This window comes from Lissotriton vulgaris, chromosome 4_1, assembly GCF_964263255.1.
Source record: "Lissotriton vulgaris chromosome 4_1, aLisVul1.2, whole genome shotgun sequence".
In the NCBI taxonomy this organism is placed as follows: domain Eukaryota; kingdom Metazoa; phylum Chordata; class Amphibia; order Caudata; family Salamandridae; genus Lissotriton; species Lissotriton vulgaris.
This window is the reverse complement of record NC_141691.1, coordinates 26,721,772-26,738,449: the sequence shown is the minus strand read 5'-3', so window position 1 is coordinate 26,738,449 and position 16,678 is coordinate 26,721,772. Positions and strand designations below refer to the sequence as shown.

Below are 16,678 nucleotides of genomic sequence, written 5' to 3'. Positions count from 1 at the left end.
AGTGGGAGCAGTGCCATTGCACAGCAGATCATCCTGAATCAACTTTACACGAAAAAGAAGACTGGACTTCGACATTCTGCTGCACAGAAGTCTGAAGAGAATTTCCCTTGTGGCCTTGGAGTGGCCACCCTGTGAAAATAGGTACCAACCAGTGAATCGACGTCTGCTTTGCCGCCGCCTCCCGCAGGAGCCCGAGCCCAGAGCCTGACAAGACCCAGACTCCCAGACTTCTCACAGCCCGATCCACAGTCCCTGCAAAGAAGGGACCCGTGGAGATACCGAGAGACGTGGGACCAGACTTCTTGGAAGACACCCGAAGAGCTGACAGCGCAGCACCAGAGGCATCCTCGGCGTTGTGCTTTGGGGACTAAGAACCCCCACCACGAGCAGCCCTTGCACCGAAGATCAGCCCCCCAGAATCTACACGATCTGCGTGGGGCCCTTTAGCATTGTGCCACTCGATGCACCATCTCGGCCACTAGCCACGTGGTCAGCGGCCATCTTGGCGATGAAACCGAAGAACTTCACTGCGGGTCTGGTTGCTCTAGACTTGCCCTAGCTCCTGTAGAAAGGAGCACCCGCTCTTCCCTTGCTGGTCCGAGTGTTAAGCCTTTTTTTACTCCTGCGTGGCTTGCAGTAACCAAGGCCTGTTTGCTCGATCAAGTTGCCGACACCGCCAACAGCGAGAAGCCTGCGTGGGACAGCTTGTGACCGACTCCTGGACGTCCTCGACCCCCGATGTCCACGTGGCTGCAGAGAGAAGCTATACCTCAACGCCTGTTTGCACCCGACATCGCCTGGTTCCAATCTGGTTCCAATGTAGTCACTGGCTAGGGACTTTGAACACTGTCCCCTCTGCTTTCAGGTCTTCACATCTTCAGATCCACCCTTGGATCCACTGGAACTCTTCACATCGAGCCGCCTGCAGCATCTTCAGCTCCAAGCACCATCGACCAGCGTGACGAAACCCGACACTACTTCGACCCTGTGCACCCGCTTCCTGTGGGTGAGGTAACTCAGCTCCGCCGGTGTTCCTGCACTGGTACACATCACTAAGGCCTGTGTCTCAAGTTTCAGGTTTCTAGGTCACTCGGAAGGTTCCGAACTAACTAACTTTGTACTTTTTATGCACCATAGACTTTGCATTGGTGAGTGCGTGCACTTTAAACACTGCACCGAGTCCCGCGGGCCTTTCCCGACTTAGTCACTGTTAGTCTCGAATAGCTCCAGCGATTCCCAAGGCCCTAGGCCTGTTTCCCTTCAGATTGGTATCTCTTATACCACTTTCTTAGTATATGGTTTAGGTGGCCCCTAGGGCTCATCCATATTGTGCAACTTTTGTGTATTTTAAACTGTCTTGTGTTTAACACTTGTGCTTCTGTGCTCATAAAGAGTCCAGGGGTTACTTTTAGTTAATAAACCAATATATATTTTCAATATATATCTGTGTGGTGTCCTTTCATTTGGTATTCAAGGGGGTTGTGTATGGTAATACAGCTGGCTTCACATGCCTTTCAGAGTTTAGCCTAAGACTGCTTTGTCCACGTTACCACTAGGATAACTGGTCTATAAGGTTGACTTACAACCAATCATCATAAGGGTTGCTTGGCATGGTACAAAGTGATCACTAGAATTAGTGAGCATTATATACCAGGCCAACTTCTCACACCGACTAGGTTACACTGGCGTTCTCTCCCTGGCCACGCCGCTTTGGTTCACTCAAAAGCTGGTAATGCTGTGTTATCAGTGAGCGATCTGGTTCAGAAGGGTGCTCTGCTGACCTTTGGAAACAATATCATTTGGCACAGGGATAGATGTACCGGTACTTACAAATCAGGCACGCGTTACGAGCTGTGTGCCTGTCTCTTAAAGATATACCGGAGCCGTCCCCTCTGGAAGATCGCCTGCTAGATGGGCCTTTCACCTCAAAGGCAATATCTCTAACTTACAAGAAGTTGAGTAACAACCTGCGGGACACCTTCCCGAAGGTTAGAGAGTGGTGGCAAGACAACGTAGGACCTAAGAAGGATGAAGACTGGCATTCAGCACTTATGTCACCACGCGCTGAGGCTATCACTCAGAGATTTCAGCTAATTCAACCTAGAGTACTCCACCGATCATAAATCACAGGGACAGTTTTGCCAAAGATAAGGTCTAAACCCTATGACCGGTGTGTAAAGGGATGTGGACAGAAGGCTACATGTTGCCATACACTGTGGTCTTGCCCCACAATATGCCCCTTTGGGAGGGAGCCAGAGGTCACATTTGCACAGCCTTAGGAAAGACTATAGCACTAACTCCACAGCTGGGAATATTAAACATCTGGGATGCCACTGACCTAACAGAAGTAGAACAGCAATTCACAACACTGGGATACACGCTGGCAAAGAGGGAATTGGCCAAGGGTTGGAGAGGTATATTCCCACCACGTATTACCCTGTGGCTCAAAGAAATGGACAGATGTATGCTGGCAGAGACTGAGGTATTTAAGGCTCGGGGATGCCCCAATAAATGCGATAGGACGTGGTCAAATTGGAATAAGCATGGGGGGATCCCTGTGTGTCGCCTACTGTTGAAATGGAGATGCATAGACAGGCAAATCTTGTAGAGAAATTGTAATGTGTGATCAAGATCAATGTTTGCTGGATTACTTCAATGAAAACACTTGCTATGCTGTCCAATCATATACTGTATTGCTGTGATTTGAACCAATAAACAAAGTTAAAAAAAAAGGTTTTAAAGGTTCTCTTAAAAAATTCATTCATGCACTGGCTCTAAAGTGTCTGTTTATATAGTCTGAACAACTACTATCACCTGAAAGGCATGCAGGTCAAAAGTTGTCAATTTCGAATGTTGTTTAAAAGTAAAAGGCCAAATCTTCCCAGCATGCCATGGGCCAAATGTTTATGTGTCCTTGCTGATAGATGCAAAACTGCTGCTGCCTGCACTTTCAGCTGATGATCCCTGTCACACCTCGCAAAAAAAATGTCAATTGAGCACAGGTGATATTCCATACTGCCTGCAGCAGAAGCCGGGACAGACTATGCATTATCCAAAGCCTGTGTGTTGACGAGGAGCCAGTATCCATTCCAACAGGAGCAGAGAATACCTGTGGTAGCTCTAGGAACACTGCCAACAACAAAGGAATACGCTGAGGACACTGCATAACATAGGCATCAATCCAGGTAAGGCATCAATGTCCGGAGGCGTAGCTGATGGAAGTGTCAGACTGAGGTTCAACACGCATTCTTCTATGCAGTACAGGCATCGGAGAACATGTAGGATCCAGTCCATCCTGACTATTCTAAATGACAGGAACCAAGAGGCTATCAGTTCCTGTAGGTGAAATGTGCCATATGTCGTACCATGCGATCACGGTATTTGCGCTCCAGGAGAACTATCTCCATTTCCTTGGTGGCTGGGACATCCATTGCGTAGCAGAAAAATAACAGTTAAGAAACCTGCTATTAGGAACAAGACCAGAGGAAGCTATCCAAAAATGATTCCAAAGAAAGAGTGTATAAAGTTAGGTATAACTCCGACGACGACCATCTGAAAGGTCCTTTACATCCCGGAACCTATGGTCTTAAATAGGTATACAATACCGTCGTATCACACATGTTGTAATTGAGTGAAGTCTCTCAGACATTGGTGTATCACCACTGATGCTGCTTCCCATTTAATATTTGCTACTATTATTGCTGATACCTGGGTAAAGTTATTTAGCTACTTCATCACTAAGTTTAGAGCAGGTTCTGCTCCATACTCGTTCTATAATTGTCTTAATACATCTGGTATTATCGCTAATGTAGGGATACCATGAGTCCTGGTATATATTGCAGCGAAGACTGAACCCCAAAACGTACAATCCTCTATAGAGGGAGCTATTCCCATTGAGAAGGAAATAGTCAGAAGCATATGCTTTTCATTAGGACCAGTGTGTGGGCACATCTCATCCAATTGTGTTATTTTTGAGCTATCCAGAAGGGCATTTGGTCACGCTTACTGGACATGTTTTCCATTACTGTGTGTAATTTTTGTGGTGTTATTTTGGATGTAGGAGTGTGAATTGGTCCTGGATGAGTAGCCGGTGTTGGCTGTAGTGTGAGTGTTCTCACCACAAACTGTGTCATGTTTCTGTAAAATCTTATTAATTCTTTATGCTGACTGAGTAAGTCTCCTCCTGGCATTGTGTCAATGTCAGGTTGTGGAGTGTAGGCCACTATCAGTGACCATGTTGCTCTGTCTCTTCCGAGCTGACAGAATCTCACTCTATTTCTTGTATGGGGAGGGTATGTTTAAACACGTTTAAATGTTTGTGTTAAGTGAGTGGAGTTTCAATGTCCTTATATGAACAATATTCATTTGGTATCCGCTGCTGTAAGTCCATCCTTTGCAGTAAGTGCATCCTCTACTGTGTGTCCATCCTCTACTGTTTGTCCATCCCCTGCTGTGTGTACATCCCCTGCTGTGTGTCCATCCCCTGCTGTGTGTCCATCCCCTGCTGTGTGTTCATCCCCTGCTGTGTGTCCATTCCCTGCCGTGTGTCCATCCCCTGCTGTGTGTCCATCCCCTGCTGTGTGTCCATCCTCTACTGTGTGTCCATCCTCTACTGTGTGTCCATCCCCTGCTGTGTGTCCATCCACTTCTGTGTGTCCATTCACTGCCATGACATACTAGTGGAATGTTTTTGTTTGTGCATTAGCCTGCATGAATCTAATCCAGGAAAAGAATACCTCAGTTCTGTATGATTGTTGTGCCTCAAAAGTTGCTTGCTCATCACTAATTGTAACACTGCATGCTACTAGTTTTAGGGTGACAGCATTCCTAACATTCTCTGCAATTTGTATTGTATCAGCATTATCTTCTTCTGCTGTGAAGTTTGGTGTATTCCCTCCATCAATGTCTGTCTGCTCAGTCGTTATTTTTAGAAAGGAGAGTGTTTCAAGGGTACTGAGATAAGGTGCTATGCACAATAGTAACACTGTATCCTTCAAGCTTGATTAAACAACAGCCAATACATCAGAATCTCCCTACTCAGCTGTGGTGGATTTTGTTCCCTCCCACTCCAGATGTCTCTGGTGAAATGTGGTGGGGTTCTCTGCAAATAGCGTGACTGAACTACTCAGATTCAACTGTTAAAAAAGTACCAATACCAACATTAGCGGCGCCATGTTGTGTAGTTCCTATAAACGCTATATGGGATCTGCACATTTATACAACACACACTGCAGGACTGGTGTCCAGACTGATTCCAGAGATTCCCACCGGGTATGTTAGCCTGTATAGTAGCTAGCTCGCAATGCCACTATAACCTCCTCTTACCAAGGAGAGGATAGATCTTTGCAACTATTGAACATGACGACCAGGATCCTTTAGGACCATAGAAACAGTAACTTACTTTTCCCTCGTTTACTTGTGCTCCCCTTTTCTCAGCGAGATACACAGAATAAATGGTTGGGACATTTACAATAAGCATTTATTGAACAGTTGATATTCTAGTACACTGAAATCACCAGTAGACAGTAGCATCGATACATGAGTAGAAGCACCAAGAAAGTAAACAGATGGTAGGTTTCAAACATTTGTTAAAATTATAACCACAGGCATGTATGCAAAAACATGGCAATAAAATGTGTACTACTATGATCCAACCCTATCTAGTGGTAGCTAAGTGTACCAAGCATGTGAGTAGGTGTAAAGCTAAGAATGCCTCTAGGATAAAGCCAACCCCATTACCTGATATGAGACTGCAGGGCTCGAGCTGAACAACCTGCAAGGGTTGTCTGACCACTGCGAGCTGGTGTGTCTGCATGCAGGAACCTCAGCGTCTTGCATCAGTGTGTCAGCCGGGAAGTCCTGATCTCCTTTGACTATTTCAACAAGGTGTGATGTTTATATACCCTAAAGTATCCCCAGGGGTCCTACCTTGCTGCACCAGTGTCAGGAATGAACTTTATACATAGATATTATGTAAGAGATGATTTTCCTGCTGTGTTTCCAAGAAAATAAGACTCCTCGTGTATCATTTATGGGGCACTCTTCAGATAAAAACCCTATGTACTGTGTGTGACAGCAGTGGAGGTGTCAGGGTGACGCTGCGTTAAATGAGTGACTTATCATGGTCATCGCTTAAACTTAAGAAAAGTTGATTCTACCTCCACGAAGCAAGATTTGTAATTTATTAAGTCTATCTTCTTTTACTCTGAACAAGTACTCTGGATGTCACTCCATGCTCTTCATGAATATATACCAGTGAACCTGACTATAAGGATTGTGTCCCTATGATATATCTTTTTTGGACTAATATTACTGGTGTGACCTTAGAACTCGGCTTCATCTGCATTAGATAACAAGATTCGTGGTGTTCAATATCAGTGCACTATTTCCGTCTTCTTGGCCTTGAAAAAGTCTCCAAAGAGATGAAACACGTGTCGGCAGGACAAGCTGGAAATATTTTTAATGTTTATGAAATAAAGATTTGAAGTCTAACGCTTGGCTCTGGATCCGTACTTTGGAAGTCCATTTCCTATCAATGAACTGTAATCTATAAACTTGTGATAATTACTTGGATCATTACATATTTTGTGAGAGTGCTTGACAAATGCCTGTTCTTTCTTTGGTACTTAACATTAGCAAAAACCTTTTTTGCTAATTTAACACTCCTTTTGGTGGGTGTTTGACAGGACAACAGAGCACCTCACATTAAGAATTGTATATAATTTATATTACACGTATACGTGCTTAGAGAATTGTATCGCTCATATGTGCGGACGTTTTCACATCTTGAGAAACACTACCACCACAATCCCGTACTGCGTACTGTGTGTAGTATTGAAACCAGGTAAAAGGTCAGTCCTTTAAGTCCGTTATGTATGTAGTGAAGGACAGAATGTAGCAGAAGGGTTATGATTTTACCCGGACCTATATCGGGGTACCTATATGAAATCCCCTGCTATATGTCCATCACCTGCTGTGTGCCATCCACTCCCATGTGTCCATCCCCTGCATTGTGTCTATTCCCTGACATGTGTCAGTCCCCTGCCCCTTGTCTGCTGGTCTACTATTTGTCCATCCCCTACTGTGTATCTATCTACTGCCGTGTGTCCATCCGCTGCTGTATGTTTGTCCCCTGCACTGGTGTTTGTCCCCTGCTGTGAATCCATCCCCTGCCATGTATCCATCCATTGTGTGTGTCTATTACATGCCATGTAACCAGAACCCTGCCATGTGTCCATCCCCTGCAATGTGTCCATACCCTGCTTGTGCCCATTCCCCCTGCTATGTGTCCATTCTTTTGCGATGTCTCCATCCGCGGCCATGTTTCTATCCCCTGCCATATTACCAGAACCCTGCTGTGTGTCTATCCTCTGTGGTGTGTCTATCCCCTGCTGTGTGTCCATCACCCCTGCCATGTGTCCATCCCCTGTCATGTAGCCATCAACTGCTGTTTGTCCATGCCCTGTTGTCTGTCCGTCCTCTGCCATGTGTATGTTCCCTGCATGTGTCCATCCCTGCCGTGTCTCTATCCCCTGCTGTGCGTCTATCCCCTATCATTTGTCCATTCACTGCCATGCATCCTTCCCCTGCTGTGTGACCATCCCCTACCATTTGTCCATCCCCTGCGTGGGTCGATCCCCTTCAGTGTGTTCAGCCACTGCTCTGTGTCCATCAAGTGCCTTGTGCCCATCCCCTGCCATTTGTATATATTCTGCTGAGTGTCTATCCCCTGCAGTGTCCATCTCCAGCAATGTGTCCATCCCCATCCGTGTGTCCATACTGTGCCATATGTCCATCCCATGATGTGTGTTCATCCCCTGTGTGCCTCCATCCCCTGCTGTGTGTCCATCCCCCTATCATGTATCGTTTCCCTGCCTGGTGTCTATCTGTCCCTGCTGTGTGTCCATACTCTACAGTGTTCCCATACCCTGCTCTGTGTCCATACCCTGCAATGTCTCGATCGCCTACCGTAATTCCATCCTCTGCTGTAAGTGTATTCACTGACCTGTTTCTCTCTGTCCCTTGTCATGTGCCCATCCCAAGACATGTGTACAACTCCTGGCATATGTCCAACTCCTGCCATGTCTCCATCCCCAGTCATGTGTCAACCCCCTGCCATGTGTCCACCCTCTGCCATACAACCAGAACCCTGCCATGTGTCCATCCACTCTTCCATGTATCCATCCTCTCTGACATCTGTCCATCCCCTCCCTGCTGTGAGTCAATACCCTGCAATGTGTCCATCTACTCTTCCATGTGTCCATCCCCTGCTATGTGTCCATCTCATGCTATGTGTCCATCCCCTGCCTTGTCAATCCTCTTCCATGTGTCCATCCCCTGCTATATCCATCCCAGCCATGTGTCATCCCAATCCATGTGTCCATACCCGGATGTGTGTCCATCACCTTCCCTGTGTCTATCCCCTGCCATGTGCCCATCACCTTCCGTTTGCCTATCCCCTTACACGTGTCCATCCCCTTCTGTGTGTCCGTCCCCTGCCTTGTGTCTGTCCCCTGCCTTTTGTCCGCCCCTGCCATTTGTCCATCCCCTGCCATGTGTCCATCCACTACCAAGTGTGTGTTCCATGTGTCTATCCATCCCCTGCCATGAGTCAATCCCCTGTGTCCATCCCTGCCATTTGTCCATCCCCTTCCATGTGTCCATCCCTCCATGTGTCTATCTCCTGCTGTGTGTCCATCCCCTGGTGTGTTTCCATCCCCTGCTGTGTGTCCATCCCCTGCTTATGTCCAGCCCCTCTGCCATATGTCCATCCCCTGCTGACACTGGTTGCTCCGGCAGCCGAGCCCACCACAGCGTGGCTCAACTCTGCTCTCAGCAATGCTTGCATCACTTCTGGTTGCTTCAATCACAATCCTTAATTAAACCCTCTGTGAATATCCACTGCCTTTTTTCCAAGAGTCGGCACTGCAGGTGAGAGTTAATCACGTGCGCTGGGTGTATGAGAGTGGTACTGATGCACAGTCTGGCAGTGACTGTTACTTCCCTCACTCACAGCAGGTACAATGGTTTCCAATGCCTGTGCATCAAGGAACAATGTTTGTAAATGTCATAACTCAGAGCAGATGGAGAGGATTTCAATGTGTGTGCAACAAGGGCATTAGAAGACTATGGCGCAAAGATTTCAGGACACTCCACAGGTCTCTGAGATTCAAGGAAATTTGGAAAAGTTTATGAGAAACAAACAGGAGCATAAAGAGTCAGTAAATCAGAATTATGAGAGATTGATGCAGGTTTTTAAACAACATAGCAGACTCACAAATCCAAAGGAAGATGCTGTCTGAGGCTTTGTGTCTGCTTTCATAAATTGACTCAGATCAGAAATAAGTGAATATATGCAGGAGAGCAAATTGTGTTGGTCGATAAAAGGGTTGTGATGAGATCTTGAAATTGACAAAGAACCATCATGATTATCTTGAGACTAAGAAATTAAAGGAGAAACTGATGATTGCTGAAACAAAGCAGTTTAAAAAAAGAATAGCAAATAAAATGTGTTCACATATTAATTTTGTGAAAAGTTCGATGAATGAGATGAATGCGCCAAAGTAAGGAAGTAAAGTGAATGGAATTAATGGAAATATTGAATGTTGAAGTGGAATGTGGCTTGCCATATGCGTGGGTAGATTGGGCATTGGAAGAGGGAAAGTAAATAGAATCCAGAGAGGTTTCAAGACAACCTGGACAGAATATGCCAAATCAGAAAACATTTTGAATGCCAATTCCAACAGCCCCAGTAATACAACAATACTTGAGTAATAAAATTCCATGTAATGCAGGCCTTCATCAAAAAACAATTCAATGACCCTTACTGATAAAATGACAGTAGGCAGTTCATAATGAGAGTGTCTGGGGGGTGGGAGGAGGGCTGCTTACTTGGTGCATGTCTGGAGGTAGACCAAATTGGCTCTTATAATGATGGACACGTCAATGTCCATTTTGTTTCATTCCTTTATTGATATGGGGGCTACCCTTTCTGGGGCCACAATATATAAAGTGCATTTTCATTGTTTGCTCTGGGTGTACCTTTATGATGAATGCACTGCCCCAAGGAAGGCTGCAAACTCATTCTGCCCTGGTGGCAGCACATTCAGGTGAAAAAGGATTGTGTCTGCTTTACAGCCAATCCATGTTTTCACTGTGAAAGCGCCAATTTCGAAGAGGATTAAAGATCCTCCTGCAGGTGGGTGCAGTCAGTGACCGCACCCGACTGCAGGGGCATGTCTGGGAGGTGCATGGAACCTCCTTTCCCCTTGCCAAAGGGCTGCCATCAGGTGGCACACTGTCAGTGTGCCTCCTGAGGGCTTCTTAGCATCTGCACCCACTTTGTTAATACGGCCCAGGTGCAGAGGCGAAGAGATTCCCTCATATGCATGGGTCATACCCACATGCAAATGAGGGAACACCACCATTGAAGATAATACTGGAGCTTTAGGTGTGCCAGGGTTATTGGTATTACAGAAGGGGGCGCGCAAGCATCTGGGAAACATTCCGTAATACCAAAGTGAAGTAGGTGCAAATGCCTGTTGCGCTCCTTGGGCACTTTAAATAATACCCTACAGTTTATTCTGTGGAAGTCACAAACTGACCCCTTTCGGAAAGAGAAGTCCAAGTTCTACAGATCAGTAATAAGCAATTAGTAATGAGGTTTCAGCAAATGTCCCAGTTAACATATGACAGATGGAGTATAGATGTTCTCTTTCAAATCCAGTAAACTTGTTCAGAAGAGATCTTCTTTACAAGATGAACTGTGTTACTTATTGCACACTGGATGGTGTTGCAGTGGAAATGTAGGATGAAGAGTCCGTTTTCACATTAAGCCTAGAGGAAGACAGAGTACAAATGTACCCAGTTTTGAGAAAAGAAGAGCCATTGAAGATTAAGGTGACAGCAGATGTGATTTTGACTAGAACTGGACAATACAGACTAAAGAGGAAGAGATGAAGCTAGTAATTGAGGTGATGATTGTGCAGGGATTCCTTCAAGAAGTGTCAGATGGTACTTGCAATTCTCCTGTAAAGGGAAATAAAAAGTCAAATGGCAGTGAAAGATCATGTAAGACCTCCAGGAAATAAAATTAATAACGTTTACTTGCTGTCCTATAGCACTAAATCCAGTGGTATTACTATTTCAGATTCCTGCTGGGGCACAATAGTAAACCATTATTGATTTGTACCAAACATGCATTTCTATGATATAACATGAGGACTGCCATTCCCGTGTTGCTTTTCAACTTTTGAATGAAGTTCTCTTGGGTGTCGGACTCCACAAGGGGATGGGAGAGCACATTGATTTTCTCGCAAATATGGAAGAAAGATCTGGAAACTGAAGTAGAGATGTAAGTCAATCCTACTCCAGTAAATTGTCAGCCCCATGAGAATGACAAGGATTTGTTACCTTTAGAAAACATGCTGATCAGATGGTGAAGTACTGGATATTGCAGTAAGAGTCAGTTATTCAAGACAATGAAAATGTATATAGTGAAGGTGAAAAAGGCTAAAATAGTGCAAACTTTTTTTACTTGGACTCGATGCAGACTCCTTTGAGTGCGTTAAGAGACTTGCTGAAGATGTATGAAGTCTTGCTATAGTTTGTCATCCAAACAATCAGGGAAAGAAAAATAATACCATCATAAATCACATTGGCAAATCAGAAGGTCCATTTACACAATTACAGGAATACTTTTTTGAGATGGCACATGGCAATGGCCTAAAGTACATCTTAGTAGTAATTTGAAGTTTCTCAAAATGAGTTGGAACATTTCCTACCGGGAGAGCAGACAGCCATACAGTTGCCAAATTATTGTTTAGGGAGTTAATACCAAGTTTAGTCTCCCAACTTCTATAGAGACTGGTTGTGGCATTCGTGCTTCAGATTATCTGTGCAGCTTTCTAAATCAAAGAGATTCTACTGTAGCTATCAACCACAATCATCTTGAATGGTAGAGGGAACAAATGGAACTTTAACAAATCACCAAAGTTTATGCTTTTACACGACTAAAGTGTCTGGAATTACGTCCCCTCATGCTAATGAATAGAAGTACTCCAAAAAGAAAGACTGGGCTATTGTCCCATGAAGTGATCATGGGCAGAGCAATGAGACTTGCACATGTACCTTCAGTTTGATTAGTTTCCATAACGGATAACCTCACACTGGATTAGTGCAAAGGTCTGGCTGAGGATTTGAAACCTGTCTCCTACCAGGTGAATGCAGCCACAGAAGACTTCATAGATACACCTTGCCATGAACTGAATGCAGGTGACTCCATGTTTATTCTCAAGCAGGTCCAAAATGGCTGGTCCATTCCAGGTGACCCTGACCACCAACAGTGTAGTGAAATGTGCAGTTGTGCCTCAGGGGATCCACACTGCTCACACAAAGAGAGTGAGAGTAGCTGGATCTGTGAATGCGGGAAGAACTGATCATCCAATAGCACAGACGGTATAACAGTGTCTCAGTCAAATTCACGTTCGCAGCGTGTATCCAGAGGAGTAAAGAGTTTTCTGTAATTAGTGAAGACCAAATGAAAAGTGAAAGAGAAAAGATTCAGATGAGTGACAGTTCAGAGGAAGAGTTTGAAACTCCTAAAGTCACAACAACAGAGTGAAGAGCTGTTGCAACGCAAAAACAAAAACATAAGTGGTGGCAAGAAGAGGGAGTCTCTGATCCAAAAAGTGACAGGTTACAAATAAAAAAAGTTAAAATGACCCCTTTTAAAAAAAAAAAATATTTTTATTGATTTTTCCCCAAGCACATTGAAAACTGTACATACCAATCAGAATGATTATGCACAAAATATACATGCAAAGAAAAACCCTCCCTGGGCACTCCCCCCATACCCTCATCCTCAGTTAAAACACTTTGTATTTCACTTAATCAACACCTCACTCCCCATTCCCAGATCATCTCAGTAGTCTCCTCCTGTTTTTTTGCCCTCCGCACTGTAAGGAAAATCTCCTGGTTCTTCTCTCTACCTGCTTTAAAACTGATCCTAATGGCAATGGTCCTATCTCGGCTGGACTACGGGAACATAGTGTACAACGGCGCCCCCGCATATGCCCTTCACCGCCTTCAGCTAGTCCTAAATCAGGCTGCCCGCCTGATTTATGGGCTGCCCAGATTTCACCATACCACTCCCCTACTTAAATCTTTACACTGGTTGCCAATCAAAGAACGGGCCCTCTTTAAGTTGGGCTGCACTACCCTCCAGGCCATTGCGGGGACTGCTCCAGCTTTCATTTAATCTGCAATCAATGTTTACCGTCCCAATAGAGAACTCCCCTCATCTGCTAAATTCTTCCTTTCTGTACCCTGATTTAAAAAAAGCAGATCAGGGGGTTTGAAATTTGCTGTTCTTGCCCGACCTTTTGGAACTCTCTCCCCATGCACATTAGATCTGTTCCCTCCTACCTCGAATTCCGCCGGGCTCTTAAGACTTTTCTTTTTTCACATGCCGTCCCACCCCAGTAATTTCTCTTTTCCAAGCCTCTGGGCTAAGCATCCCTAGCGCCATGAAACCGCTGGGTATACGTGCGCTATCTACATTTCTGTAAATTCAAAATTCAAATACATGAGTACTTGGACAAATCAATACACAAGCAAGGAGAGGTTTCCTGACTGCTTAAGCCGATTTCCCAAGAAATCTTTGCAACGTTTGGTACGGGTGGAAGTAGCCATGCCTGTATTTGGACTGCATGGGCTATGCCTAAATAAGGGGTTGATTTCTATGCCTATATTAGGGCAACGTGATTTGTACCTATATAAGGGCATGAATCGAGAAAATTCATTCATTAAAAATATATTATTAAAATTGTGTAATCTGCGAGGTGCAGATTGTGTGGTTTATAGTGTTTAAGGGTGGGAAGTGATATATTTTTGATGAATACATGGTTGTTAAAATATATTAAATAAATTATTGAAAATGCATTATGGAAATTGTGTCATTAATTTTAGGTGTGGTTTGAGGGGGTTATAGGTGTAAAGAGTGGGAAATAATGTATGTTTAATTAATGAATGATTAGTTGTTAATTTATAGTAATTAATTAATCAATAATTGATTATGGTAAGTGTGTGATTTTTTTAGGTGTGGGTTGTGGGGCTTATGGGGTAAAGATAGGAAGTAATTTATGTTTAATTAATTAATAATTAGTTGTTAATTAACATTAGTTAATTAATTGAAAATTAAATATAGAGTTTGTTTAATTATTTTTAGGTGTGGGTTGTGGTGTGTATAAGGGTAAGGGTGTGGGAAGTAATTTATGTTTAATTAATTTAAACATATTTGATACTTAATTATTAATATTAATTAATTAATTTAGATTTAATTAGGGTATTATCATTTTTTGTGGTACAATATACAATAGCATACAATATTTGCACCTCGCACCTTGGCACTTTAGCATTGAAGCTGCTATTGAACATGCGTGATAATTCTGCAATGTTTTATTGAATAGTTTTATAGAGTTCTGTTTTACATTTTAAGATGGTGGACTTATGTAAATGTTTTTATGACTAATCATGAGAAATTTTTGTACTTTTATGGATAGTGCACATCCTAATAAAGACCAATGAAACTGAAACTATAGTGGTACAGCGTGGGGAGTCAAGGAATTTTTTAAATACTATTAGTTTATTGTGTAATTAATTTTTTACAGTTTCATTTTAGCCGTGTGTTGTTGTGATTATAGGGGTAAAATGTGGTAAGTGAAATACTGTTGTGAGTTTTAATTGGTATCTAAAGTAATCATATTTCTTTATATAAGTTGGCAGGGTATGCCCAGACGTGGGTTCCTTGCTCATTTTGCCACTGGATTCAATCTAGTCTGGCTGATGATGGTTGATTAGCCAGACACAGGTCCCAGGATGCTTGTTTCCGGTCCAGAGAAGACATGGCTTGGCAGTTCGGGCTGGACTGTTCCCATGAGGCACAGGGTCAGACTGATTTGCATATGGCCATGTCTGAACTGGGGTGGAGGAGGGAGCTAAAGAATGATGATGAATTAAACCCAGATCAGTTGACTGGGGGTGAGTGCTTGCAATGTTCAACACTCGGTCCATCATCCTGTTTGGTTTACGGAGGAATATAGGGCAAAATATTAGGCAGCAACTGTATACAGTCCCAAAGTCTGGAGGCTTCAAAAATCACTGGCCTGTTATCCAAGGAAAGCAACTTTTTGAGATGTATTTAGTCTCCCACTAAGGAGACCCATCCTCCCATTCTTTTATGACACATGACTGGAAATAGTGGGTGATCAAGCAGTGCTAAAAATACTTCTCTTTTGGGTGAGGCTGTAGACGACCCTGAGCTCTTGCACCAAAGGTTAGCCTTGGAGGACATCATGTGACATAAACATGCCCATCTTCTCTCCTTGCTTAAAAAGGTTAACATCATCTGTGTGACCAATCCTGCAGTGGTAAAGTTAGCTAAAGAACGATGACGCAATCGACCCAAATCTGTTACTGGGGGAGAGTGTATGAAAAGTTTCAGCACTCCTTCTATCATGTCTGTGTGCTTGTAACCTCTTCCAAAGTTCATCAGCTGCCATTAGCAGGCCCACACTGGGCCACTGCACCATGAACTCTTGACCACAGATGCAAGGTCTGTACAGAATGAGACAACACATCTCCAACTATGTAATGTTCACTCTATCAGTTTTAATAAGAAGCATAATTCCATGTACAGACTTTATGAACACCATCCATACGGAAAACTGATGTGTGAAATGGGCAACCTGAGCTCATATCCTTTTGGTGGTCGAGCAACAAATCAGACGTTTTTATTGGTGCCTAAAAATATAACACAAGTTTTGAAGAGTGCTTTAGGAATGAACATGGAGCCCAAAGATATTGAAGCACATCAAGGTTTATTGAGTGGATTGATGTCCAAACATTTTGAGTGAGTGATTTATGCATCATTTATTGTCACTTAACATTGTGTGTCCTGCTTATAGAAAATTTTTAGCCTCAGCCAGTATTTTATAACTGCTTTAAAGAAAATGTAAAAAAGGCATCAGAGTACATTTGATAGAGGTAACAGTTTATTTGATGCCCCTTCACGGACCTGAAGTCTAAATATCTCTTTCCTTGCGTGCTTTTACAATGATAACACCCTCGTAATCCATGATATCGTATAAACGCTGCACTTTCCGATAAGTAATGTGATGCTCCACTATGACGTAACCAGCATCTGTGATGGCATTCCTCAGAAACCCCTCATCGATGCAGAGATGAGGGAACTTCACATCACCCACCATGTAAAATGTTGTCTCAAGGGTTGACATCACTATAAGGTGTCCTCCGCATTTCAACAGTGATGACAGATTTTTCACACCCTCGCAGAAGTTCTTCTTATCTTTGGCTAAGAAATCCAAAGAGTGCACCAGGAGAAGACAGTCAGCCTGGGGCAGGACAGTTGGCGACAATGGGTCACTTCTATCCATATCACATTTGCAAATTTGTTTGACTTTTTGTTGTACTATGTTCTGCATCTCAATCCATGTTTCACTAAAACAAACATAGAACATGGTTAACAAATATTTAAATATTGAAAAACATCTATTTTGTTAGATCATGGTTATTATTCAGTACTAACAAGGGGGCATATTTGCAAGCCAATAGTGCCACTAAAGCGTCGCTCCGGTGGTGCTCTATGCTACGCCATATT

The 16,678-nt window shown here is 43.6% G+C and overlaps 1 protein-coding gene across 1 annotated transcript in view; it reads right to left on the bottom strand.

The window, feature by feature from the left end:
- Positions 1-16,082: 16,082 nt before the first annotated feature.
- The window catches only part of LOC147718261 (nicotinamide N-methyltransferase-like), a 75,893-nt gene continuing 75,297 nt past the window's right edge, over positions 16,083-16,678 (bottom strand). The window contains exon 3 of the mRNA XM_086918250.1: positions 16,083-16,518. Within this exon, the coding sequence (XP_086774376.1) occupies positions 16,083-16,518 (436 nt within the window). The remainder of the gene's footprint in view (positions 16,519-16,678) is intronic.